This window comes from Ambystoma mexicanum, chromosome 5q (genome assembly GCF_040938575.1).
Source record: "Ambystoma mexicanum isolate Mex_15411 chromosome 5q, UKY_AmexF1_1, whole genome shotgun sequence".
In the NCBI taxonomy this organism is placed as follows: domain Eukaryota; kingdom Metazoa; phylum Chordata; class Amphibia; order Caudata; family Ambystomatidae; genus Ambystoma; species Ambystoma mexicanum.
In genome coordinates this window covers 592,668,633-592,694,269 of record NC_090933.1, presented here as the reverse complement: position 1 = coordinate 592,694,269, position 25,637 = coordinate 592,668,633, and the positions used below count along the sequence as shown (strand labels likewise).

The 25,637-nt window shown below is 46.2% G+C and overlaps 1 protein-coding gene across 1 annotated transcript in view; it reads right to left on the bottom strand.

Annotated features, from left to right (window-relative positions):
- TGS1 (trimethylguanosine synthase 1) overlaps positions 1 to 25,637 on the bottom strand; it is a 1,067,587-nt gene that overhangs the window by 650,305 nt on the left and 391,645 nt on the right. The window contains exon 6 of the mRNA XM_069621061.1: positions 12,187 to 12,273. Within this exon, the coding sequence (XP_069477162.1) occupies positions 12,187 to 12,273 (87 nt within the window). The remainder of the gene's footprint in view (positions 1 to 12,186; positions 12,274 to 25,637) is intronic.

Genomic DNA, 25,637 nt, shown 5'->3' with positions numbered 1-25,637 from the left:
AACTGCACGTTTCACTTCGGGTCGGCGCCATATCTCCGGCATTCTGAACCCCAGCCCCTAAGGGGAAAAAGACATAAGCGTTAGCGCTTGCTGCAATAAGACAATGAACATTATTATTAAGCTTGAACTTTTGAACTTGCAACAGAACTCTTACAGCGCCTTACCTGAATAGTCAAGCTTATTTGAACTCCCATCAAACCTCAATCCAGTGAAGTAACTGGGTTTCAACGCGCCCCTGCATCAGAAGCAGGATGGAGAACTAATCCTTCCAGACCCTAAGGTGAGACTTCACGGGGAATCGTGGAAGGGTATCGTGGAGGGTTGGAAGGGAGTGGGAGGCTTGAGCATTATTCCGTCAGTAGGTAATACTCCCCTTTCACGCACAGGGGAATATTCCTGCAAGCCAGAGAAGCCAGAGTAGAGGGGCCCTACCTGTCCATCTTCAGAGTCCTGCGCTTCACCATTGAAGAAGCATCAGCACTCGAAGCCAGACCTGCGCCTCCGTGGGAATCAGGTAAGCGTGACAGAACGCAAAGCCTACCCACAATTTCCCACCCGGGCGCTATGGAGACTTCCGAGACAGATCAGCTGGCCCAGCTTTTGGGGGAATTACGGGCAGAAGTGCACTCAGCCTGCCAGGAGACTAACGCTCTCAAAAGAGAACTGATCCTATCCAAGGAAAGAACAGATGACCTGGCCAAAAGGTTATTGCAGGCCCAGGCAGGGCACACTCGTTTACCTAATTCCGGAGGTACTTCCACATCAATGGGTTTGAATAACCCGGTACAAATCAATCTATCTGGACACATGCCTTTGGCCCCGCCTGAACGTTTTGCGGGGGGTCCCAAGAAATATGCCGTCTTTATGAACCAATGTCGTTTACACTTTCTATGCAGACCCGGGGCCTTCCCTAACGACCAGACCAAGGTAGCCTTTATACTATCTTACCTCAGTGGCAGTGCTGCCAATTGGTCTATTCCATTGGTAAATCAGGATGATCCCATTCTCCAGAATTTTCAGGGATTCCAGGCCAGCATGGAAAGATTGTTTGCTCGACACTCTCAAGGACAGGCCCTTGATAACGAACTGCTATCCTTACGACAAGGTAATCAGGATCTCCTGTCCTACGTTGCCACCTTTAATAGACTGGTTGTGGAAACTGGATGGTCAGAAAACAAAAGGATCACATTGTTTCATCGAGGCCTGCGCGGAGAGCTTAAGGATGTTCTAGCTCAGATAGTAGATCCACCCCAGGTCTGCGCAGACTACATAGACTTGGTGGTTCAACTTGATCACAGACTTCAAAATAGAAAAGCAGATCGGTTCAAGTACGAAACCAGAGTACTGATCAAAACCCACGCTAACTCCAAGAGTACTGACATATCCGAACCTATGCAAATCGGCGGTGTTAAAGGACCATTAACGCAGAAGGAACGAGAGAGAAGGCGGCAAATGCAACTTTGTCTGTATTGCGGGACTTCCGGTCACTTTCTTCGAAATTGTCCGGTTAAACCACCTAAGAAGGTGGTTGGAGCCACTGATAACGATTTATAGACACCTGATTCGGGAAACGACCTAGCCCAACAAGCGTAGGGGTCCGCTTGCCGAGCTTGAAAACAAACTCTTTGACCTCGCATTTTGTCATGCGAATGGTGCTCGTGGACCCAAAACAGCCTCAGCAGTTGCATGCTGTAAAAGCATACATCGACAGTGGAGCTATTGGAAATTACATAGACCGTGAATTGGCTTCCAGGATTAAGCTCCCTCTCCGCTCGAAAGTAACCCAAGATGTCATTACTACAGTAGATGGAACCGAAATAGCCTCAGGGCCTGTAACGCATTCCACTGTTGAAATGACACTGGTGGGTCAGGATGGACATCGGGAAGCAATCGTGTTTGATGTGATCAAGGCCCCACAATTTCAAGTAATTCTTGGAATTCCTTGGTTAGAAACACATAATCCCAGAATTGACTGGCGAGCAAAGAAGATAAGTTTTCCTAATTGTGAACCAACTTGTTATCCAAGAAATCCAGTTATGGGTCTAGCCTGAGCAACTTCCACCCCTGTACAGCTACCGTCAGAATACCAAGAATTCCAAGACGTTTTTCAGAAGGAACAGGCTAACACGTTACCTCCCCATCGGTCTTATGATTGCCAAATCGATCTGGTACCCAATGCTCAACTACCTTGTAGTAGGATTTATGCTCTTACGGAACCTGAGAACCTGCATTTGCGTCAGTATTTAGATCAGTACCTAGCCAATGGTTTTATTCGCCCGTCCAAGTCTCCTGTCTCCTCAGCTCTGTTCTTCGTGCCGAAAAAAGAGGGCGACCTTAGAACATGTATAGACTATCGCGCCCTAAATCAAATAACGATTAAGAATCGTTATCCTCTGCCCCTGATCCCTGAGCTTATCGACCAGGTGAAAGACGCTTGTGTGTACACCAAGTTAGATCTCCGAGGAGCTTATCACCTGGTGCGTATAAAAGAAGGCGACGAATGGAAGACTGCATTCCGCACCAAATTTGGTCTCTTCGAATATCAGGTGATGCCCTTCGGTTTGTGCAATGCACCTGCCGCCTTTCAGTACTTTATGAATGATGTTCTTCGGGAACTTATCGATGTCTGTGTCATTGTTTATATTGACGACATCCTGGTGTACTCTTCTTCAGAATCCGATCACAGAAAACATGTTAGGGCAGTTCTTGAGAAATTGCGCCAGCACAGACTATTTGCAAAGCTCGAAAAATGCGTTTTTCATACCACAGAAGTTGAGTTTCTCGGATTCATCCTGACACCTCAAGGAGTCCGAATGGACTCGCAAAAGGTGGACGCCATCCTCAAATGGCCATCTCCTAGCTCGGTGAAGGGAGTTCAGAGCATGCTCGGCTTCGCCAATTTCTATCGAAGATTCATCCCGGAATTTTCCCGAACAGTCCAACCCATCACAGCTCTCCTAAAGAAAAACAAACGATTTGAATGGACTCTTGAGGCCGAACAAGCCTTTCAGGACCTGAAAACCAAATTCACCTCTGCACCTGTATTGAAGCACCCGCACCCACATCTCCCTTACATTGTGGAAACCAACGCATCCAGTTCGGCCATGGGAGCTGTCCTGTCGCAAAGAGACCCAGATACTAACCAACTACACCCTGTGGCCTTTTGGTCCAGGAAATGTTCTCCTCCTGAAATCAACTACGCAATTACCAACAAAGAGTTACTGGCTATTAAATCTGCTTTCAAGGCTTGGCGTCACTACCTTCTCGGGGCAAGACACACCATCACCGTAATTACGTACCACAGAAATTTACAGTATTTAAAGACGGCCAAAGCTCAATCTTCACGACAACTCCGATGGGCTCTATTCTTTGCGGAATTTGATTTTGTAATTACCTATCGCCCTGGCTGCAAGAATGGTAAAGCGGACGCCTTATCCCGGATTGGCATGGAAGAACCCAATTCGAGTTTAGAACCTGTGCCAATCATACCTGAACAAAGAATCTTAGGCCTAACTTCATTGCAAACTATTGAGGACATCCAAACGCAAGTAAAACAACTTCAAGACTCTTCAGCCTTACTGGAATGGAGTCAAAAGGGTCCTCATTACACCGTTAAGGATGATTTACCCTACTTCCAGGAGCGGTTGTTTCTGCCAAGTAAAGAATTGCAAGAACTTGTTATTGCCCGTCATCATGAATCATTAATGGAAGGACACCCTGGTATCGCTAAAACGGAGGAAAAAATCAAACGCCACTTCTGGTGGCCTTCTTGGAGAAAAGACAAAGTCTTTTGTATTGTCTTGCGGAATTTGCGCCCAAAACAAGGGTCAAAAGAAAAGGCCAGCCGGCCTACTTCAACACTTGGATATTCCACCGGCACCATGGCACACCTTGTCAATGGACTTTATAACTGACCTGCCTCCTTGTGCTGGTTACAACACTATCCTTGTAATTGTGGATCTATTCTCCAAAATGGCCCACTTTATCCCTTTAAAAGGTTTGCCTTCAGCTTCCACCTTGACCAAGGAATTTCTGGAGAATATAGTTTGCATACATGGTTTCCCTTCCATATTAGTCTCGGATCGTGGAAGTCAATTTATCTCCCATTTTTGGAAGAAGTGTTGCCAACTAGCACAAATAGATGTACGGTTATCCACCACCCACCACCCCCAGACCGACAGACAAACCGAGAGAACCAATCAGACTCTCGAGCAATATCTTCGGTGCATGTTACAACAATCCGAGTTAAATTGGAAAGACATCCTTTGGATCGCAGAATATGCATACAACAATTCAGTGCATTCTGGAACTGGACAAACTCCTTTTTATACTTTGTATGGTCACCATCCTCGGACCTCTGACCTAGATCCACCTCTGACCCTGGAAATGCCCGCAGTAAATCATTTGCATTCCACAATAACCCGAGCCTTCAAAGAAGCTGCAACTCATTTACAGCAAGCCAAGAAAAAGTATAAAGAAAACGCTGATTTGCACCGAAGTAAAACTCCTCCTTACCAAGTAGGAGACCAGGTATGGCTAGCAACGAAACATTTACCCCTCAAGGGCCCGCGAACCTTCAATCCCAGATTCATAGGACCTTATCCCATCAAGGCTATAATCAATCCTGTGGCCTTTAAACTGGATTTACCGTCCAACATGCGTATTCATCCAGTTTTTCATGCATCACTTTTGAAGCCAGTACAACCAGGGACCCGACTGTCCAAGCCTCCAGACCCAGTTCAAATTGAAGGGGAATTAGAATTCGAAGTTAGACATTTTAGACTCCAAGGTGTTAAAGTCAAAACTCTTCTATCTTGTTGACTGGAAGGGATATGGACCTCAGGAGAGATCGTGGGAGCCTAGTAACCATGTTCACGCACCTCGATTAATACAAAGGTTCCACCGGAGATTTCCGGACAAGCCAAAACCCCCGAGGGAACAACCTTGGGAGGGGCCTTGAGGGGGGGGGGGTACTGTCATGATGCCTACCTCCAAGGAGCCAGGTCCGACCCAGCAACCCCAGAGGCAGGCATCATTCCCCCCAGGGAAGTGCCAGCGGGCCCAAGCTGGGTCCCTTTGGACACAGTCCTGGCGCCTTAGGCCCCAGGCTCATGTTGGACCCCTGTCCTGGCGCCTTGGGCGCCAGGCTCATAAAGCTAGACATGTGTTCAAGTGTTTTAATGTGCACTTACCTGATGCAGACCATGCTGCTACATCCAGGCCCTCTTGAGGCCTGAATGGAACTACTTTACCTGTGGGACTACTTTCCACCTGGGTGTGGTTGGGTAAGGGATACATACCTGATCGGTGAAAGGATACATACCTGGAACTTCTTCCAAAGCTATTTAAACCACGCCCGATCAGCAACTCACGCTTCGCGTTGTTCTGCTCCTCGCAGCTGGACGCTCACCGTGTCAGCTCCTGCATCTGGACTTCAGCCACGCCTGTCAGCATCCTGGGTCACCTGCAAAGGGAGATAAGAGAATTGGAGAGAAAGAAGATCTTACCTGCTAAAGCAGCATTACGGAGACATCACACCGACGATCCTGAAAGGGAAGACATCATTTTTAAAAGCATTTCGCTTCGATCGCTGCAGCGCTGCATTTCACTCACCTTTCCTGGGCACCTCCATCTTCAGCAGCGATCATCCGGATCTGCAGCCACTTCCCAGAGCCTAGAGAGAAAAAGACAAGAACACAAGGTGAGAGAAGGAAGGGAATAGGAAAAGCTCAGTTTCCTTCTAAGACTTACCTGTTGGGTCATTCCCATTTCATTTCGGGTCCTGCCGCTTCCTGGCATTCCGGACCCCGGCCCCTATGGGGAAAAAAGACAAAGACATTGAATGAGCGAATGCAAAGACATTGCCCGAACGCTCATCCAGAACTTACCTGTCATTTACTGGAACTGCACGTTTCACTTCGGGTCGGCGACATATCTCCGGCATTCCGAACCCCGGCCCCTAAGGGGAAAAAGGCATAAGCGTTAGCGCTTGCTGGAATAAGACAATGAACATTATTAAGCTTGAACTTTTGAACTTGCAACAGAACTCTTACAGCGCCTTACCTAAATAGTCAAGCTTATTTGAACTCCCATCAAACCTCAATCCAGTGAAGTAACTGGGTTTCAACGCGCCCCTGCATCAGAAGCAGAATGGAGAACTCATCCTACCAGGCCCTAAGGTGAGACTTCACGGGGAATCGTGGAAGGGTATCGTGGAGGGTTGGAAGGGAGTGGGAGGCTTGAGCATTATTCCGTCAGTAGGTAATACTCCCCTTTCACGCACAGGGGAATATTCCTGCGAGCCAGAGAAGCCAGAGTAGAGGGGCCCTACCTGTCCATCTTCAGAGTCCTGCGCTTCACCATTGAAGAAGCATCAGCACTCGAAGCCAGACCTGCGCCTCCGTGGGAATCAGGTGAGCGTGACAACAACAATGCGCAAGGATGGGCATTCCCGAGAGGAGACTGGAACTATAAGACAATCACAACAGCATTGCAGGAAGTACCGGGAGAGATTATGCAACCTGAACTATAAAAAAATATGTTGAAAGGCAGGACGCGGAGGGAGATAAGCAGGGCAGGTTGTTAGCCTGGTTGTATAAGAGTGAGACACCCAGCCAAACAATTAAAGCGTACGGGGGATGGATGGACAAATACTAGATACCCAGGAAAGAGTGAACAAAGGCTTTTTAGAGTTCTACCAGCGACTGTATATGGATGTTGACGAGGGAGAGGAGATTGATGTGATGGAAACATTGAAGGACATCGGCCTTCCCAAACTGGAGGCAGCAGAGAGGGAGAACTTAGAGGTCCCAATTACGTTACAGGAACTAGAAGCAGTGATTAAGCTCTTACCTACAGTAAAGCTCTAGGGGTGGCAGATGGACTCCCTAGACAGTTCTACAAAACGTACAAGGCGGAGTTGCTTCCCCTACTACTAGCAATGTTAAATGAGGAGCTAGATAGCGGGACACTGCCGGAGTCTCTGAAGGAGGCAATTATCCCGCTCCTTAAGCCTAATAAAGCATGCATGGACTGTGGGTCATATAGACCGCTATCCATGCTTAATCAAGCTAGCAAGATACTTACGGCAGTGCTGGCGAATAGGTTGGGACCGGTTATCAATAAACTCATACATCCTGACCAGACCGGGTATGTTCCGTGCAGAAGCATATCCGACAATCTCAGAAGGCCCCATCATGTTATAGAACAAACAGAAAGGGACCCCAAAGGAGGTTGCAATAATCTCATTAGATGCAGTGAAGGCCTTCAACTCTGTCAAATGGCCTTGGCTGATGGGAGCCTTGAAGTAATATGGGGTTGGGCGCACGTACTTGAGGTGGGTCCAGATGCTGTACAGTAAACCACTGGCTCGAGTCAGGACGGGAGCAACCATCTCAGACCGATGGCAACTCAGTAGGGGTACTAGACAGGGATGCCTGTGGTCCCCGATGCTGTTTATCTTGGCACTGGAACCCCTGGCAATATATTTGAGGCAACTATATGGAGAGGTGGGGATCAGCACGAAGGGAGGGCAACATCTGATATCAATGTATGAGGATATGCTGTTGTACTTGAGATATCCTGAAGAGAACCTACAATATATTCTGGACGTAATGGGGCGATAAGCGGTGCTGTCTGAACTAACAGTGAACCCGAAGAAATCATGTATATTTCCCCTGGGTAGGTATAAAGGGATACCACGAGAGGAACTGCCCGTATTACAAATACAATGGGAGACCGGGACCGTTAGATACCTGGGGATTGATGTACATCACAGTGTTGATGTTGAACACAAACAAAACAGAGAAGATGGTGGCTAACATTGAAAACAGCATGAGGTTCTGGGCCAAGCTCCCTTTGACCATGATGGGGAGAGTGGCTCTGTTAAAGATGGCGGTGCTGCCTAGGCTGTTGTACTACTTTGTGAATATACCATATATGATACCCAAGCGCTTCTTTGTTCAAATCCAGGGTATATGTAGGGGGTTCATATGGCACAACTCTCGAAACAGAACAGCATTATGGAAACTGCAAAACATGTATGATCAAGGGGGCATTAAATTGCCCAACTTCGAGAGTTACTATCTGGCCAGCCAACTACAATATGTGGCGAGGTGGTTATCGGAAGACTCCACATCGGGGTCCAGGTTGTTGAAGGCTGAATGTGTCCCAGTTTTCCTGAAAGAATGGATATGGTTGCCAATATCACAACGAGACGGGCGGGCAAGAATGTTATATTTGGGATGTTAGATATGGCGAAAGGCTTGCCGGGTCATGGAAAACCTGTTCCTGTGCTCCACTCAGATGCCACTAGTGGCACTGAATGGAGTGGATGAGCAATTGAGGAAGATAGTCTGGAAGCATTGGGAACCAATTGGTATAGCAACGCTGGGGCATGTGTGGCAGGATGGGAAGGCGGTGGAATTTGACACACTGGTGGAAGACAGTGGTTTACACCGGGGACAGTACATCACTTATACTAGGTTGGTGCGGAAGATAAATGACACTTGGTCAGAAATGGTGCTGGAGAGTCAGCCCGACACGGCCATAGAAACATTTTATGATGTGTCAGACGGAGGCCACAAGGTCTCCCAAATTTACGAAATGCTGATGTCAAGGGTGGGGAAGGAGGTGATCCAGTTGAGACATGACTGGGAAGAGGAAGCTGGAGAATCTATAGATGACGGGCTGCGGGTGAGGGTACAGGGATACCACAAAAAAAAGTGTTCAGGAACGTGAGGTTGCAACAAATCCAGTTATATGTTACCCATAGAGCGTATATGACTCCTCAGAAGATAGCCAAGTTTAAGAATGCGGGAATTAAAAACATGTCCTAAATGTGGGGAGGAGAATGCAGGACTGGTGCCTATGTTCTGGGCATGCCCAGAAATAAGGAGATTCTGGAGGGAGGTAGCCCACCTCTTGGCGGGAAAAAAGATAAGTCTGGAGGTGGAATCTATGTGGTTGTGCATGGTAGGGGGTTCCCTAGGCCACGTAGAATGAAACACATAAGCAAACTCAAAGACTTGGCTTACATACTTGCTAAGCGCAGAATTGCTATGAGCTGGAAAGCAAGCAATAGACCGAAAGTAGAAGCCTGTAGGCATGATCTTCGGAAATGGGCAGATGCGGAAACGGTGGTGTGGAGCGAAGCAGTAAATCGAGGTGGAGATGAAGAAGTGGAGACGTTGATAGCCTGGAGGCAACTAGTAGCCACACTGTCTGGGTCTGACCAGACATGCCTGGAGGACGATGGTTCTTCGGGGGGAGAGGGAGTGGAGGTGCCCTCAGAAAGGGTGGTGGAAGGTGGTGATGTGGGGTAGGCTCGGGATAGAGGAGGGGGGTGACGGGGGCATTGGACACATCACAAAATTGTACATGAGACAAGGAATGTATAATTGCTGCTCACTGTTTGGGTTTTCTTCTTTTGTTTTTTTTTGTTGTTGAAAATAATACAAATTGTTAAACAAAAAAATTAAATATTGAGGGTTTAACTAAAAGATGTTTGACTGCTGTTTCTCTTTCAGGTTGTCTCCTCCGGATACAAAGTTATTTAAGTGCCACTGTTATGGCTAAATGTTCCAAATGTAGTTCCAAATACAATCTTACTTGAGGTATTTCAGTCTCTATCTTTCCCGACACCTTGGGCCCCATTTTCACTTGGTTACCCCATTCTGGAGTGTTTCTGTTCCCCTGCAGGGCTTCATCACTCCACGAGGGTATTTTTCTCTTGTTTCTCTCTTTCATCGCTGTGACAAGGTGTCTTCACTCACTCTCCCTCTTCTGGGGTTTCTTGATTCTAGTTCCCCCTCTCTTGAGGTATCTCCACTCTCTACTGTTCTCGACACTCGTGCCCTTCTCTTGGGGTATCTTCACTCTCACTCTTTCTCTTAGGGTATCTTCACATGGAGCAATGGATTGAATCTCTTACATGACTATCAAACTGGGCTCACTCCTTCATGCTTCTTCCCCTCTACTTCCCTTGAGGTCACTTGATTCCCGTTCCCCTCTTGGGGTACCTTCACTCTTAGATTAGCTTCATTCAGAGTAAGAGGATGAGTCTCTTACGTGACTCCTTCAAACTGGGCTCACCCCTTCTCGCTTTTTGCACTCCAGGAGTAGATTGACTGCCCACAGTCCCTTTCTACACTGGGTAATTTTACATTGCTTAGCCCCTTCCACAGGCTAGCACAGGCTTCCTTTCTTCCAGCTTCAAGCTACCCTTAACCAGTGAGACAAGGAACCAGTCTCCAGCTGTGACAACTTTTAACTGAACTTGCTCTCCCTTTATTCAATCCTTTCTCACTTTAGCCGACTACTGATTGGCTGAACTCTTCGCATCCACCATTGGTGGAAGTAGGGCTTACATTATATCAGAATTCTCCTATATAAGAGCGCTACTCCAGTTTATCTGGTTTTCTCCTCCTGTGTAGATGGTAGGTAAGGCTCTCGGTGTTCCTCTTGCTTCATGAAAGAAGAATTTAACCTGGGTCTTTTACATGGGAGCTAGCAGTTCTGCCACTGTGCGATTTCAGCTGTGCTGCTATTCAATGTTGAGGGAGGCTGTAGTCTTTTCCCTGCAGCTGAGGAGTGTTTTTCCTCTCTCCATGCTGGTAGCACGTCTCACTGTGTGTTGCCAACTTGGTCAGCCACTCCTCGCCGTTTGCCGCCAGAGGATTTTAGAGCTATGTTATCTGTGTGAGTCGAGAAAAAACCTTGATTCACCACAACGTATACTTGGAATCTTTTTAATGCTATATAATAATGTTTAAAGTATTTAATTTATTTGAACTGATAGTGTTAAATGTGTGACTTTATTAAAGTATTTACTTTTCAATATATCTTTGTGATGCATTTTCTGGATTTATGTGTGTGGACTAATTGTACCTCTGTGTCAACCTACTTACCCCTAGCTAGGATACAGAAAGGGTGACCAACAAGTGCATCAGTGTTGCCATCTTTGATGGAGCGGCCCAGGCCATGTATGAACATGGATTGCTGCCCCCAACCTAAAACAGACTTTGGTGGGTATCAAAGGTCTGCAGTACTAAAGAGGCTACTGTAGTGGGTGTGGGTACTTGGTGATCCTCTCCCAGGTCCTTAGGTGAAGGAATCCATCTTTGGCGATGGGGCGGGAACTATAGACTGAGTCTGGGCAAAGGTAGACTGTCACAGGTTTGGTCTAAAAGGGCGCTCTTCTGAAAATGTTGGGGAGACATCCACCTGTTTTCTATATTGATGCCCCACATGGTGAAAAGAGTTATGCACTAAAGAGGCAACAGAGACGTGAGACTGTAGCCTCAGGACTTTGGAAATGGTGGCTGAAACTGAGGAAGGAAAAGACCAGGTCTAATGTATTTGGAGAGGAAGGCACTGCATATGCAACCTACCAGAAGCATATGGGTGAAGTCAAGGAGTATGAAACCCTTGGAATGAAGGAATGATGTCTGGGGACCAGATTGCAGGCCCCAGAGTGCAGGCCCCAGGCTACCACCCAGATGAAAGTCCAACAGGGGCTGCACAACCCACTTCAGAATCAGGAATACCCAGTGGGTCCTCAGAATTATTTTGGTAATAAGACAGTTTGGCCCCTCAACAAGTGATCGTGTCTTGGTGGGTTTGAAAAAAGTTGATTACTCGCATTCTGCTTCAACACAACAACTTACTTTAAGGCCAGGCAGGGTCTGAAGTTAAAGAGCCATGTAATAGTGAAGCCATTTCTTGAGGATCCATACCAAAAGGGAGTCAACAATGGGCCAGTTGGGCCAGTGATGCTGAGGGCCAACGATATGGAGCCAGAGCTGAAATTGCAAGGGCACACCACCTTGCATTGGTTGAAGCCAGTCTCTCGAGTCAGCTTAAAAAGGACCTTTGCGGAATACAGTGGGATAGAGTGGAAAAAGCTGCCCCAAGAAAGAATCACAAACAATTTCAATCAGGTGTTTGACTGCTGTACAAGAAGCAGCCAATCTGCTCAAGACAGCACCCATGACTAAACATACGATTCCACTTGGTAATGATAGGAAAGTGGTAAAACCAAGCTCTAGGAACTTATAAAATAAACGTAAGATGCAAAGCACTAGATGACTTGGTGTTTTCAAACTCTTACAATAAACACTACTGCATTCATTTGAAACCTGACAGAAACGCATGATACAACATTCTTTTATATTTGTAAGAGCTCACCTTTGTCCTTTGCCATGCTTGAATCCTAGAACAGAGCAGGCTTCATCAAGAGCATCAGACGGGTTTTCATCTGCATCCAGTTCATGGCTGTAGAGAAACAACGGATAAATATCTGGAACTCGTAAAGGTGTGTCTCCGTTTTTGCCAAATTACAGAATTTATTTTTGCAGCTTTTTTGCCACTATTTTTTACTGAAAACGTATAGATGGGGTGTTGGGTTATGTATTTAGAAAAGCATGGTGAGGAAAGGGGTTAAGGGGAGGTGCAGGGAGGTTTCGCCTTGCTTTTTTGCATTAAAAAAAAATGTAAAATCGGCCAAAATATAATTCTGCAAAAAATACTCTGGAAATGTTCATAGATCCATGTCAAATGCATTGATTGGGATATTAAACGTTCCAAATCCCAACTGTAAGTAGGCGACAACAAATGAATTGGTAGAATGTTAGTATGGGGCAACAAATGGCAAGAGTGATGAGCTCCCTTCCACAGTCCGTCACAATGCTCGGAAGCATTTCATGCTTACTAGCCTTACTGCCATTGGAGGCTCGCCTTTCCTGGCAAATCGTTAAGGATGCTATATTTCAAGCCCTTCAGAGAATGCATGTTCAGTTCCATAGCTACCAATATTACCTGCTACTGTTTCTAATGTTGCCTGCACAATTACTTTATTTTGGCTGACTGAGCTGTACGCTCAGTCAGATACCAGATCGCAACCACTTGCACAGTGACTAAATGACTGCTCCTCTTCAGGAGTACACAGTTGAGCAATGGTTTCTAAACTCCTACTTAGCGCCATACTAATACTAAACCAGCCGTTACCTCAATCGAATGTGAAACATGCACAACATGAATGGTTACCCTCATTCGCCTCTAAGATTACCTGGGCAGAGGACAGGCTATATACTCTAAGGGTGTGTGTGGAAGCATCAAAGCATCTAAACAACTGTAGTCTGGTAATTACCAAAATAAATGTACAATCAAGGTTCTATAAAAACAGGAGTCTCTAATTCAACCAAATATACAATCACAAAGTTAATAACACTAATAACCCACCCCCTGCAAAGCAATACACAGAACATGCAGACTTGGATGGAAGGAGACACTTGGTATGAAGGCCGAGCCAAAGCCAGGAAACCGTCTTTAGTCTAGACATTCAAATTCAAGGATTGGCCTGAAAAAAGTAAGGAGTGGGCTTTTAAATGCCCCTAGGGCCCTTAAAACCAGGCAAGGGAGACAGAAAACCAAAAATACCTTTCAGTCTTGTTCTGCAGAATCAACAGCATCGTTATGGGATTCTGGATTCTGTTAAACAGGTCAAATTGGTGGGGAGATGGTCATCTAGGATGATTCCCAATGTGTCAAGTTCATTCGAAAACAGATTGAAACAGTTCGAAATGTGTAGAAGGACAAAGCCGCTCCATGTGTCTTGCACCGGGTCAAAGACAACTCAAAGGCATTTGAGTCGGTTCAAAAGTGGTTTGAAGCAGGAAACATAGCACAATTCTATACCTTTGATCCTGATTTGCTGTAGGACCCTGTACATGGTCTCCGGATAAGGAGACTGCTTTTTCTGCCCTTCCAAGAGAGGAAGATTGCCAGGGGGCACATGTAGGCCTGCAAACCTTAAGTAGGAAGAGTCCTAGTACCAGTGTCCAGTGGCAGCAGGCAAACCTTGTCCAACAGTAGGTCACTCCCACTGTTCCCCTGGAGTGGCTGGGCAAATGTCCGACTCCTTTGACAAATTTGATCTTAACTCAAAAACCTATTTCTGTCCCTTATGTTTGTAACTAAAGAGGTAGTGGATCCTCTTGGTCCAGAGGAATGGCTATCCTCTTCTGGACAATGGATCACAGGTCCAGTTTTTAGGTGGGACCTTTACCAGAGGGAATAACTCCCTTCCCCAGGTCTCAATCACTCTCTGAAGCGCAACACAATGTCCCAGTTTGTAAAGCAGTTAAGTTCTCATTTCAAACTGATGGGGACATGTTCCAATGCAACCATCCTTTAGAACACAATTGAGCAAGGTTATGGAACGCTTTTATGTAATTTACTGAGTATCCTATGTTTTGGCACAATGTATATGTAGCACATGCTGCTGATGTATTAAATCTTAATCCAAAGTAGCTGTCAACATCACCATTTATTTACACATTGACTGTCAGGACAAAGTGCTGCTGCTTGCGGTTCCATAACTTGCTCAACTGTGTTCTGATGAATATTTACCTACCTGTGTAGAGCAGGGCCTTAACCAGGTGCCCTTTTTTGTTTAAATTAGTCCCAATGCAAACATCAACATTCCTTATTGCCCATAGCTGTTTCTTCACTATTGGGTTCCTTGACAATGCCTCCCTTCTCCAGGCATCTGGCTCTCAGTGTTTTCTCAGGCTAACTTTGCAGTTTACAACACCAGCGCAAATGTCTCCCTTCTCCTGGTTTTCTCTCAGGTTTACTCTGCAGTCCACAACACCAACGAGAATGTCTCCCTTCCCCTAGCCTTCTCTCAGGTTCACTCTGCAGTTCAGAATGCCAGGGAGAATGTATCCCTTCCCCTCTCTGTTCTCAGGCTTTACACACCAACACAGTTCGACAGTCAGGAGGAAGGTATCCCTTCCGATGCCTTTCTCAGGCTTTCTAATACAGTTCACAAGGCCAGGGGTAATGGCTTCCCTCCCCCTTGGTCTTTCTCACTTCTCTCTAGCAGACCTGGCTCACTATCCTGCAAAGTACTGCAACTATGAAGATGACTGATGGTGATCTTTGTTATTGGGTGGGGTCCCAGACCCATCTTTCGTGGTTTCTTTGTGGGTGTTCAGTAAATTATCTTAGTTCCCAATGGTATCCCTTTCTCTCCCCGATTGGCTGGGTCAGGGTATCATGCTGCTCCGTTCTGCCCTACCAACCGTACTAGAGCCTTTAGGGCATTTCCTGGGGTCTTATGACTTTGGTTTCAGGCTTCTGCGGTCTTCTCCCCTTCTCTGGCGGCTCCACAATGTTTGGTCCCCAACCGCGAGCAAGTCTACTTGCGACCATGCTATCCCTTGGCTTCAGCCACTTGGACTGATGCTTCTAGCTCTGGCTGGGTGGGTCCTTCCACGTTGGACCGATTGGGAGCACCGCCGTAGTCCTGCTAAGCCCCGGTTCTGCAGCTCCTTTTGTTCATCTGTAGCTTCAGCGTTCCCCACACCCGCGGTTCCTCCATGGAAGGCTTCCCTCTGGTTTTCCCTCTTCAATATTGTATTGGACTTGGCCAATAGGAATATGTAAAATACTAATTTTTTGAGGAGTGCTCTTCATACCTCCGCACTTCCTCCTTGCCCCTGAGAGTTCTCTCTAAGGTGGGCTTAACTCTTCTTAGTCCCAGTACCGTTACTATAGATCTCCCTTGGGTCAACTATATTCATCGTCCCAGTACTGTTGCTACCATGTACACATGTACATGGAATGGCAATGTAAAGGAGGGTTAGGTGAGGGGGAGGGGAGTATACCGTGTTCTCCTTGGATAGTCATCCCTTCTCCCACAAGGTGGGTGCCTGCCCATGACATCCTCCCATTGAGCACCACCCCCACGGGAACTATCGCGTAGCGGCCTCACCTCCCTGGCTTCATGGGAAGGGGTTTCCCCCTTGGGGAGAAGTGACGACATCCAAGGATTTGTCACAGCTTCCTGCAAAATACTCCTCCTATTAAAGGCCAAAGAGGATTCTTTTAAGGGGCAGGGCTCACCCCCTTAAATACACATTTTGAACAGCAGATTGGTCCATTTCAAGCTTTCAGTAAGGGGGACAGTCTCAGCTGTTATAACACTAGGTATATATCTTCCGATGTCAGCTCCGAGAGTGCCTTATCTGCAGGTAGTTGCTAGGGGGCACACTAAGTAAGTGTGGTCTAAACATATTCACAATCGAGGGATCCTTCCCCTGGGAACAAAATCTCTCCTAAGCTGCGCTATACTTCCCCTTCCCATGTATGCCTTACATGCAAGCGACTTCAGTAATTATCTCTGTGAGGAGACTTCCCCATTGTGCTGAAAGGGTTTCATTTGAAGCACTTGTCCCTCCGTACCCTTTGGGGGTATATTCTGTCCTCATGGCAAGGTGTCCAGCCTTCCCAGCAGAGAACAAAGTGAGCTCACAATAGTTTCTTTTGGGTGTAACTCATATATAGAGCCTTTGTGTAACACTGTCTGGGAGTCTCAGGGAAAGGGTTCAACAATAACATGTTATAATAGGTTTTTTGCAATTATAACAATCTCAACAGAGACAAGTATATCAAACCAGAAATAGCTCTATCTTCATATTTAACTCTTTTTTTCGGCAGAGGGCGCTGTGTGTCGATGCGGTCGACTCAATGTCCCTTGAGGGCCTCCGTCTCGAGGGTGATCTCATTGAAGGTATATATAACACCTGCAGCGCCCGGTGGCTTCAGTTCTATTTTTTCTTTCGGTACCGCATAAACACGGGTTTGACCGTACTAAGATTTGAAGGAGTGAAAGCTGTAATAGCATGGGAAATTCTACTGTGGGGTAGATCTGGGACGGCGATGAGGAATATGTGGGAGGAACAGCCAGCCGAAAGAACGTTACCAGGGGTTAAGAAATTTGTTCTTCGAATGGATTGTGGCCTCCCAAGTATTCCTCATCTTTGATAGACTCCCAAAGCAGCATTTGTTTTGGTGGATGGAGTAAGAAGGTTCTCAATGATTTTCATGAAACTAATGGAGGACAGCTTTTCCAAAGCTTTCATCCTGACCGAGGGAAGAATCAAGGCAATAATGCTTCGTGAACGTGTCTATAGTATACCAGGTAGCTGCCTCACAAATGTTTTTCATCAGGACACCCCTTTGCAGAGCTGTAGAGGTAGCCAGGCCCCTGGTGGAATGTGCCCTTAAGAAGAAGTGTTTTCCTGGTGGAATGTACGCCTCAAGAAGAAGTGTTTTCGTACAGAACTTCATGCACACCTCTTGAGGGAGTATTTGAAAGCAAACATCATCCCTAGCGGCCCGATTGTTAGAAACACCCCATGCCTCTTCCTAGATAACAAGGAATATGTAACAAATTTCAGCTATGTTGCAACTAAGTGTAGTCGGGATTTGATGTTCTTAACCATCACCACAGCACAACGCATCAGCAACAGAATTCAGAAAAATCTAGATCTGGAAGAGACCACTTTCATAACGAACACTGCCATTACCAACGCTAAAAATCAACTTTCAGACCTTCATAAATTATTTGATGATTTCAAATCTGCAAAACTAACTAGAAAGACAAAGAAGCTCCAGAAGGATATCAAAGAATTTCAACTTGAAGTAGTCTATCCATATATCACTGATAACTATATTTCTGACCTGAATCAGGGGACGGCACCTGGCAACCCGAACGCAAAACCACAGAGAAAACGCCGTAGGGGCATCACTTTCTCAGGCTCAAGCAGTGGGTCTTCCTCTGACGATCAATCTAGGTCACAACAGGGTCGGCACCAGGCTCATTTTTCCTATCCAACTCAAGCTCCCCCCCTCCTTCTTCCCTTTTTTAGGTGGAGGCTTCGGCAACCCCCAATGGGGACAACCACAATGGGGTTTCCCCGCCCACGGAGGCAGAATAAACCAACGCCGACAGTGGTACTGAATCCTCCAATCAATGCCCAAACAACTCCCGTCTTCAATCTAGCCGAAATTGAACTTTCTGCATCCAAATTATCTGTATTATCCAAAGGTCTATCCTTCGTACCAACAGCTCCAACGGATTGGTACGACTCAGAAATGGGAGGTACGCACTTCTCTGTAAAGTGAGATTGCAATCTTTTTTCAGGAACATGGCTCGGATGGAGAAGCCGACAAAGATGATACTGGCCTTCACCTGCCCTCTACCTTTACTCCGACTGACAATCAAGTCCCCCATGATCTTCTCACATTTGAGAGATGCATTTTAGAGGACTTAGACCGATTAAAAACTAGAACCATGAGAACTAAAACACAATCTTAGTAGAGCAGAGAGAAGAGCATTGATATCATTACAGAATAATAAAAAGATTATCATTAAGTCCTCTGATAAAGGAGGCGGCTTGGTGATAATGAGCAACAAACAATACAAGGACATGGCATTGCTGCTACTCTATGACAGAGATAGCTACAACATTCTTCGTAAAGATCCTACAAAGGATCTCTGTCAGGAAATAAGCAATGCTGTTAACTATGCACGAGAAAGAGATTGTATTTCAGATAAAGAGGCAACTTTTCTGAGCAGATCATCGGGAAGAACTCCATGTTTTTATGCCCTGCCGAAAATACATAAAGACCCCCTGAACCCGCCTGGTCGCCCGATTGTATCAGGCTGCGGCTCCATCTTGGAGCCCCCTCTGCAAGTTTGTAGACCATTTTCTCCAACCTATCAGTATACAAACACCTACATATTTAAAGGACACAACACACACAATCACAGTCTTTGAGGGCCTTGCCTTTGACCCCACAGTTCAGTTTTTGATGACAATGGACATTAAGTCCTTATACACGAACATCCCCCAAGCTGATGCTATTGAGTGTGTTCGGGAATGGCTGTCTGCAGACTCCACCCCTTGAAGACTCAGATTAATTTTGTATTGGAACTAATGGAGATAGCATTATGTACAATTCTTTTACATTTGACAATGTAATATACTTGCAGACCAAAGGAACTGCTATGGGCGCGGCATTCGCCCCTAGCCTGGCAATACTTTACATGGCCAAATTCGAGAATTACCACATTTTCTCTGACCATAATCAGTGGCAGGCCCAGATTAGTAATTGGCACTGTTACATCGATGATGTAATTTTTACCTGGACGGACACTGGCACTGAGCTGAATGCTTTCTGGATATGGCTGAACACCTGCAACACAGATATACAATTCACCATCGACCGTAGCAACACCAAGATTAACTTCTTGGACCTAATCATCAGACACAAAGAGGGCACCCTACAATGTGATCTTAACCGCAAACCTACGGACAGGAATACCCTCTGCATTACACCAGCAACCACCCAGCCCATACCAAAGACAATCTGCCCTACGGACAATTTCTCCGTATTCGGAGGAACTGTACCTCGGTTGTGGACTATAAATGCCACTCAGAAGCCCTTTCTACCTGCTTACACGCTAGAGGCTACCCCAAAAGACAACTCACACAGGCCAGCAAACGAGCCTGTAACACCAATCGAGATAATCTCATCCATCCAGAAAGGGAGGATACCTCGCCTACTGAGACCCACATGACATGTTGTCACCTTTGGCACACATACGGCACAACTAAAGAAAATTGTCAACAAACACTGGCATATAGAATCTCTGAACCTGCCGGACGAACAGCCGCCGAGGTTCGCTTACAAACGTGCCAAAAACATTAAAGAACATTAGGTATACTCCCTTTACCAACAAGACACAACGTGCGGCAGTTTCCGCACTCTCCGTCCCTTACAAGGTCACCATCCATGCGGCAATTGTGTTGCATGTCAATTCACCAAGAAGATGAAAACCTTTACCATCGGTGAACGACAATGGACCCTTAGGGATCTCTCTAATTGTAAAAGCCAAAATGTGATCTTTTGTATCAAGTGCCCACGTGGCCTTAGGTACATAAGCCAGACCACTAGGGCAGTCAGTATTCGCATCTCAGAACATCGTTCAAAAATTAGATGCAAAAAAATTACAGCTCCCCTAGTGGAACGTTACCTTACCATGAACCACACCCCCAACGACATCCTGTGGTGGGTGGTGGAAAAAATTAAAAGGTGGGCCCGATATCCAACACAGCCTTCTGAAAAAAGAATCTAGGTGGATCCACCGCCTAGACACATACCATCACGGTCTGAATGAGATTTTTCAGCCTCTCATGTAAGCCACCTTTATAGTGGGGAGCCTGCTTTCTTGACCCTCACAATGCATCCCTCCTGGCTGCACACCTTCCGAGTACCATGGCACATTTAATCACTATTCGTGCCACCGTTCCCAATTTTTTCAGCCCCAATGGACCTAAGGACACCTGTCTCATACACAGGCACTTCTGAATACTACCCACCAGTATCATATGTCCCACGCATCGACATTATATATTAGCTCCTGATGCCCCAATAAACCACATGTTCACACAAATGAGTATCACGCATGGACCCAGGCACAAGGTTTACTGTATACCTGCAAAACCACGTGCTGGGCTTTATCCATATAGACTAACCTTTTACGAGGGACGACCACTGGGCATACAACGAGCGACTGCACAGACTTTGCAGACCAGAGTCTCACACGGGTTTCCATGGCAACCAACACAACAACATTCCTGGGAGAGCACGCGCACGTCTTCTTACTCGATTGCACTTCCTGATCACACGGGATTGGCTACTGTCACGGAGCTTCGAGCTCCATGCACGCGCGGTCCCCAGGGACACTTTCATATACACAACGGCATCCAGCGCTCGCGCTACCACAGACAACGCTCACACGAGTTTAACGCAAGCCGGTCAGCTTGCTCTCCCTACACAGGAGGTCCAACCGAACCGCTCTACCAGGTAAGGAGACCCTTTTTTGTCTATTCCTTGCCGCGTACTAATGCCCACCGGGTGACGCATTCTTACAAGTGATTCTGCGTTCTTTGGAACGGATGTTTCACAACCTGAATTGGAATCTTTGTAATGATCAACCGACAGCATGTCTGCATGTACGTAGTGAGGATATGAAATAATTCCCTGCCACCTGCACTACAAGATTAACGCCAAAAGTACACTCCATTAGCTCATAACTTCGTACACAAGCACGCTCAGCGATCTCTCTCTCCGTAATCTTTTTCATGTGCACATTATACAAAATGAACGCAATAACGTTTTCAGTTATAACCTTCAAGGTTACCTTTGGCCCTTCATTTCATTTTGGGCTTTTCCTTTTTATTATTCCTGATCTACCCAGGATTCGCATCAGTAAATAGCCCGCTGACAAGAAAAATAATTTCAGCTTCAACCCTCCAACCACCCAGTGAATCACAACCACTCTACCAGCAGGTATTTTCTCATGAATCCTTTTTGTTCATTACTGGTCTCTCAGCCATTATTTTTCACTGCCTCTATAGAATGCCACCACAGGAGTATGGGTCTTTAGCAGCTCCTTTTCTACCCCTCTATCGTCTTTCTGTTTCCCACACAGAACCATTGTGTAGATCACCACTACTGCCCGGGTTCCCATATACCGCAGCGGGACCCAGTAGGAGGACCTTCCATGCTCAGCCTCAGGGCTCTTAGTGACCGAAAACCGAGAACTTGGGATATATAGCACCGGCAGGTAAGCCTCCAGCACGATGCTTTGAGAACTTTTGTATTTATATTTATGCCCAACATTTGTCGGCATTCCACAAATTCACTTACAGGAGTTCTCTATATACATTGCAGGGTCGCCTCTACGGAGCCCTGATGAAGGCCGACGCAATTCACTGCAAATCCGCCGAAACGTGAAACAAACCGGGAACACCCGATTATAACGGTTCCCTGTTTTACTAGACCCTGTTCATTCAGTCTCTGCCACCTTGGCTAAAAGATATCTTGTTTTCCCTATGACCCTGTAACATTTATTGTTATAATTAGAAGGAATGCACAACATGAATAGGAAATCATCCACTAATTAGGACACCTTTGAAATTTGGCGACTTTATAGCCCCGTTGTTTCCTTTTTCCTTTGGACTTATCGCAAAGCACCTATGTGTCTACACATGTATGTATATTTACTGTGTCAATTAAATAATTATTGAGATTTATCTGTATGTTAACCATACAGTATTTTATGTTCACTTCGCTGTATATATTACATTTTTCATTTGTCATTTGATGCCATTGTCAACTGTTATTTTCCCATATGTATGTCGCATCTCCTAGCATCATCTCTAATTTTATGCACTATGTTCTTTTGTATGATCAGCAAATAAATCATTTCTTTCTAACCTCTGTATTTTCTAACACAGTGAGCGGTTAGTACACCTTGACCTCATGTTTGGATCTGCTACTCAGTAGACCAACCGTTGGTAAAACTTGTGGACAGGCCTAAAACTCTGTATCTGTCCAACCAAACAATTGCTTAGAGCATTTTTCACTAGTAAGGGTACATTCATTTGTTTACTTGGAATGTGCCCTTAAGCCTTCTGGAGGATCTTTGCCCGCCAGCATGTAACATTCTGAAATTTCTAGAATAATCCATCTGGACAAGGTCTGCTTTGTTACAGCCTGACCCAGTTTGTGACCTCTATAGACTATAAAAAGCTAGTCAGCTATATGAAGTTTGGATAATCTAGACATGTAGAAGCTTAAAGCTCTACATGGATCCAAACTGTGTAACCTCTCCTCATCTTTTCCAGGATGAGATGGAGAATAGAAAGAGGACAATATAATTTTATGTCCTACATGAAAATCTGAATTGATCTTAGGCAAAAATGAAGGCTTAACCCTAAGGACAACCATTTCCTTGTGGAAGATAGTAAAGGGTGGTTTAGATGATAGTGCCTGCAATTCACTCACTCTACAGGCTGACGTTAGTGCTACCAATAAAATGGTTTTAATCATTAGCAACCTTAATGGACATGAATGTAGAGGTTCAAATGGTGCACACAAGACATTTTAATACTGAATTAAGGTCCCAAACAGGAACCTGGAAAGGAGATTGGGGGAGTTTTGGGGGGGGGAGCGGGGCGGGGGACGACACATTGGTGAATCCCTTCAGAAATTGTGTTACCAGTGGGATCTTAAAATATGAAGATTCCTCGATGAGCCCTTAAAGATGGATAGTGTCACCAAATAGCCATTAATTGTTCCAACCTGGAGCCCCAGATTGTTTAGGTATAGTAGAAAAGAGAATACTTCTGGTGTTTTGCATAGTAAAGAGTCTACATTCTTGTCCTTGCACCAGCTGCAGAATGTGTTCCAATGGCAACACTACAAGGACTTTGTTGCTGGCCTTCTAGCCGAAAGTAAAATCTCCATTATGTCATCCAGGAGGTCCCAATCCTTGTATCTCAGCCTCTCAGAAACCATATATGAAGGCTGAGATTCGACCTCTGGATAAAGAACCCAACCCCCTCTCTCTCTCTCTCTCTCTCTCTCTCCCCCCGATGGACACCAAGGATCGCTGATTGTCAGATCATTGGCGTGTGCTCCCCACCCCGTGAGTGAGGCGTCTGTCACTAGTGTCATCTCCGCCCATGGTTGCCAAAAAGGTTCTCCCTCCAGAATAATGTCCACGCAGGCCCACCACAGAAGATCCTGTGCGACCCTGCTTGGCACCTGAAGTAGGTCTGACATTTTGCCAGAGAACTGAGACCATTGAGTCCCGATAACCCACTGAAGGGATCTCATTCTCAATCCAGCCTCTGGCACGAGAAAAATGCAGGATGCCATGAGGCCAACCAACCTCAACAAATCATAGGCCGGAAAACGCTGGGCACTCTGAAATTTGGAGACCATCTGCAGAATGTCTTGAGCCCTCACCTCGGGTTGCAAGCTCTTTCCCAAGGATGTATCCAAGAAGTGGAGCTTCTGAGATGGTGTCATATGGGACCTCTTGTAAATGAGGGAGAAGCCAAGTCTGTGAAGAGAGTGGCAGGTGACGTTAGATGATCCAGTGCTTGTTTGGAAGAACGCGCCCTGAGCAATCAAACGTCCGGGTAGGGGTAGATGTGAATCCCACCTCTCCTGAGACTCGCTGCCCCCACCGCCATCAATTTGCTGAAAATCCTTGGGCGGAGGTCAGCCCGAAAGGCAGCACTCAAAACTGATAATGAGAACCACCAACGGCGAACTTCAGGTACTTTCTGTGCTTGAGATGGATTGGCACATGAAAATAAGCATTCTGAAGGTCCAATGACACCATCCAATCCTGGAGTTGGAGGGCCTGAAGAATCTGAGAAAGTGTGACCATCTTGAACTCGTCCTTCCTGAGGAACTTGTTCAAGTATCTCAAGTCCAAGATGGGTCTCAGTCCCCAGTCCTTCTTGGGAATTAGGAAATATGGAGAGTACCATCCTTTGTTCCGCTCTGTTGCAGGCACTGATTCTATAGCGCCTTTCTCTAGCAGGGTCAACATTTCCTGCACAAGGAGCGGATCTGGAACCCTCAAACAATGGCTCCTTGGTGGATGGTTCGGAGGTCTCTGAATGAAGGGAAGACAGTAACCTTGGGCTATGGTTTCAATGCCAAGCATCCGAAGTAATGATTCGCCATTCTTTCAGATGCCTGCCTCCCACTGGTGTTTCGTGACAACACCTCAGAAGTTTTGAGGAGATTGAAGCAGTGGCTGTTGGTAAGGATGTCCCTGCTTGAGCGGGCTTTGCACCTCTCCCTCGTCCACCATGAGGGAATCTTCTTTGGCCTCTTTGACCAGCCATTCCTCTTGCTCTTCCAACTGAGGAGTAGTAGCAAAAAGATCTACCCCCCCAAGGCTGTACACTGGGGCGAAAGGGCTAATAGCGGCACCTAAAGATTTGGCTGCCGCCTTCGAGGTATGCAACTTCTCAAGGCTCTCGTCAGCCTTGCTGCCAAAAAGGTGAGACCCATCAAAAGGCATGTTAAGGAGTGTGGATTGCACGTTCGGCGCAAATCCAGGCTTTCTCAACCACGCAGAAATGCGTATTACAGTGCTTGTTGCTATGGCTGTGCTGATGCTGTCAGCAGAATGCCAGACCTGACTGAAGAGACTCTCACATGGCTTCTTTGCCGTCTCTCACAATAGCCAAGAATCTGTCTTTTATCGCCCCCTCGGGAATGTGCTCAGCCACCAAGGAAAAACACAGTCCCACAGAGTGAATGAGAACTTTGTTAAGGCACTTGTGAAGTTGGTCAATTTAAGAGTCATGCTCCCCACAAAAAATACTTTCCTTGCGCATGCGTCTACTCTTGTCATCCCTATCTGGAGGGATGGTTGGGTAAACTGCCTGTTTTGAAGTTGACATAGCTGCCTGCACCAACAGACTTTCTGGGGTGGGGTGTTTTGACAAGTAGTTGGGGTCACTACTAGATGGGACGTATTTTCCAGTTAAGTGTCTGTTTACTGCTGGACTTGATTCTGGCATTTCCCAATTGGCTATCACCCTTTTTTGAAGAGCAATGTGGAATGTAAAATGCGATCCATTTGCAGACCCTTATCAAGGACGTCTGTTAGATCATCCAGCTTCAAGGGGAGGGTAGGTCTACTCCATCCCAAGTAATCTACAACCTTAGACATGAACTGGCTATGTGATGCATCTGCATGCTCACCAGCTTCAGGTTTACCACATTTTTGCTCTGGTGAAGTGTCCACTCCTCTGGCTGTTTGCAAGTTGTCATAAAGATCTTTTAGCCTGGACTCCTCAGATACTCTTAGGCACATTTGGTGTACCATGGTGTAGCCCAAATGGCACATCGTTATCCGATAGCTCATTTTCCGCATACATTGAGGTTAGTGATTTGAAGTACTC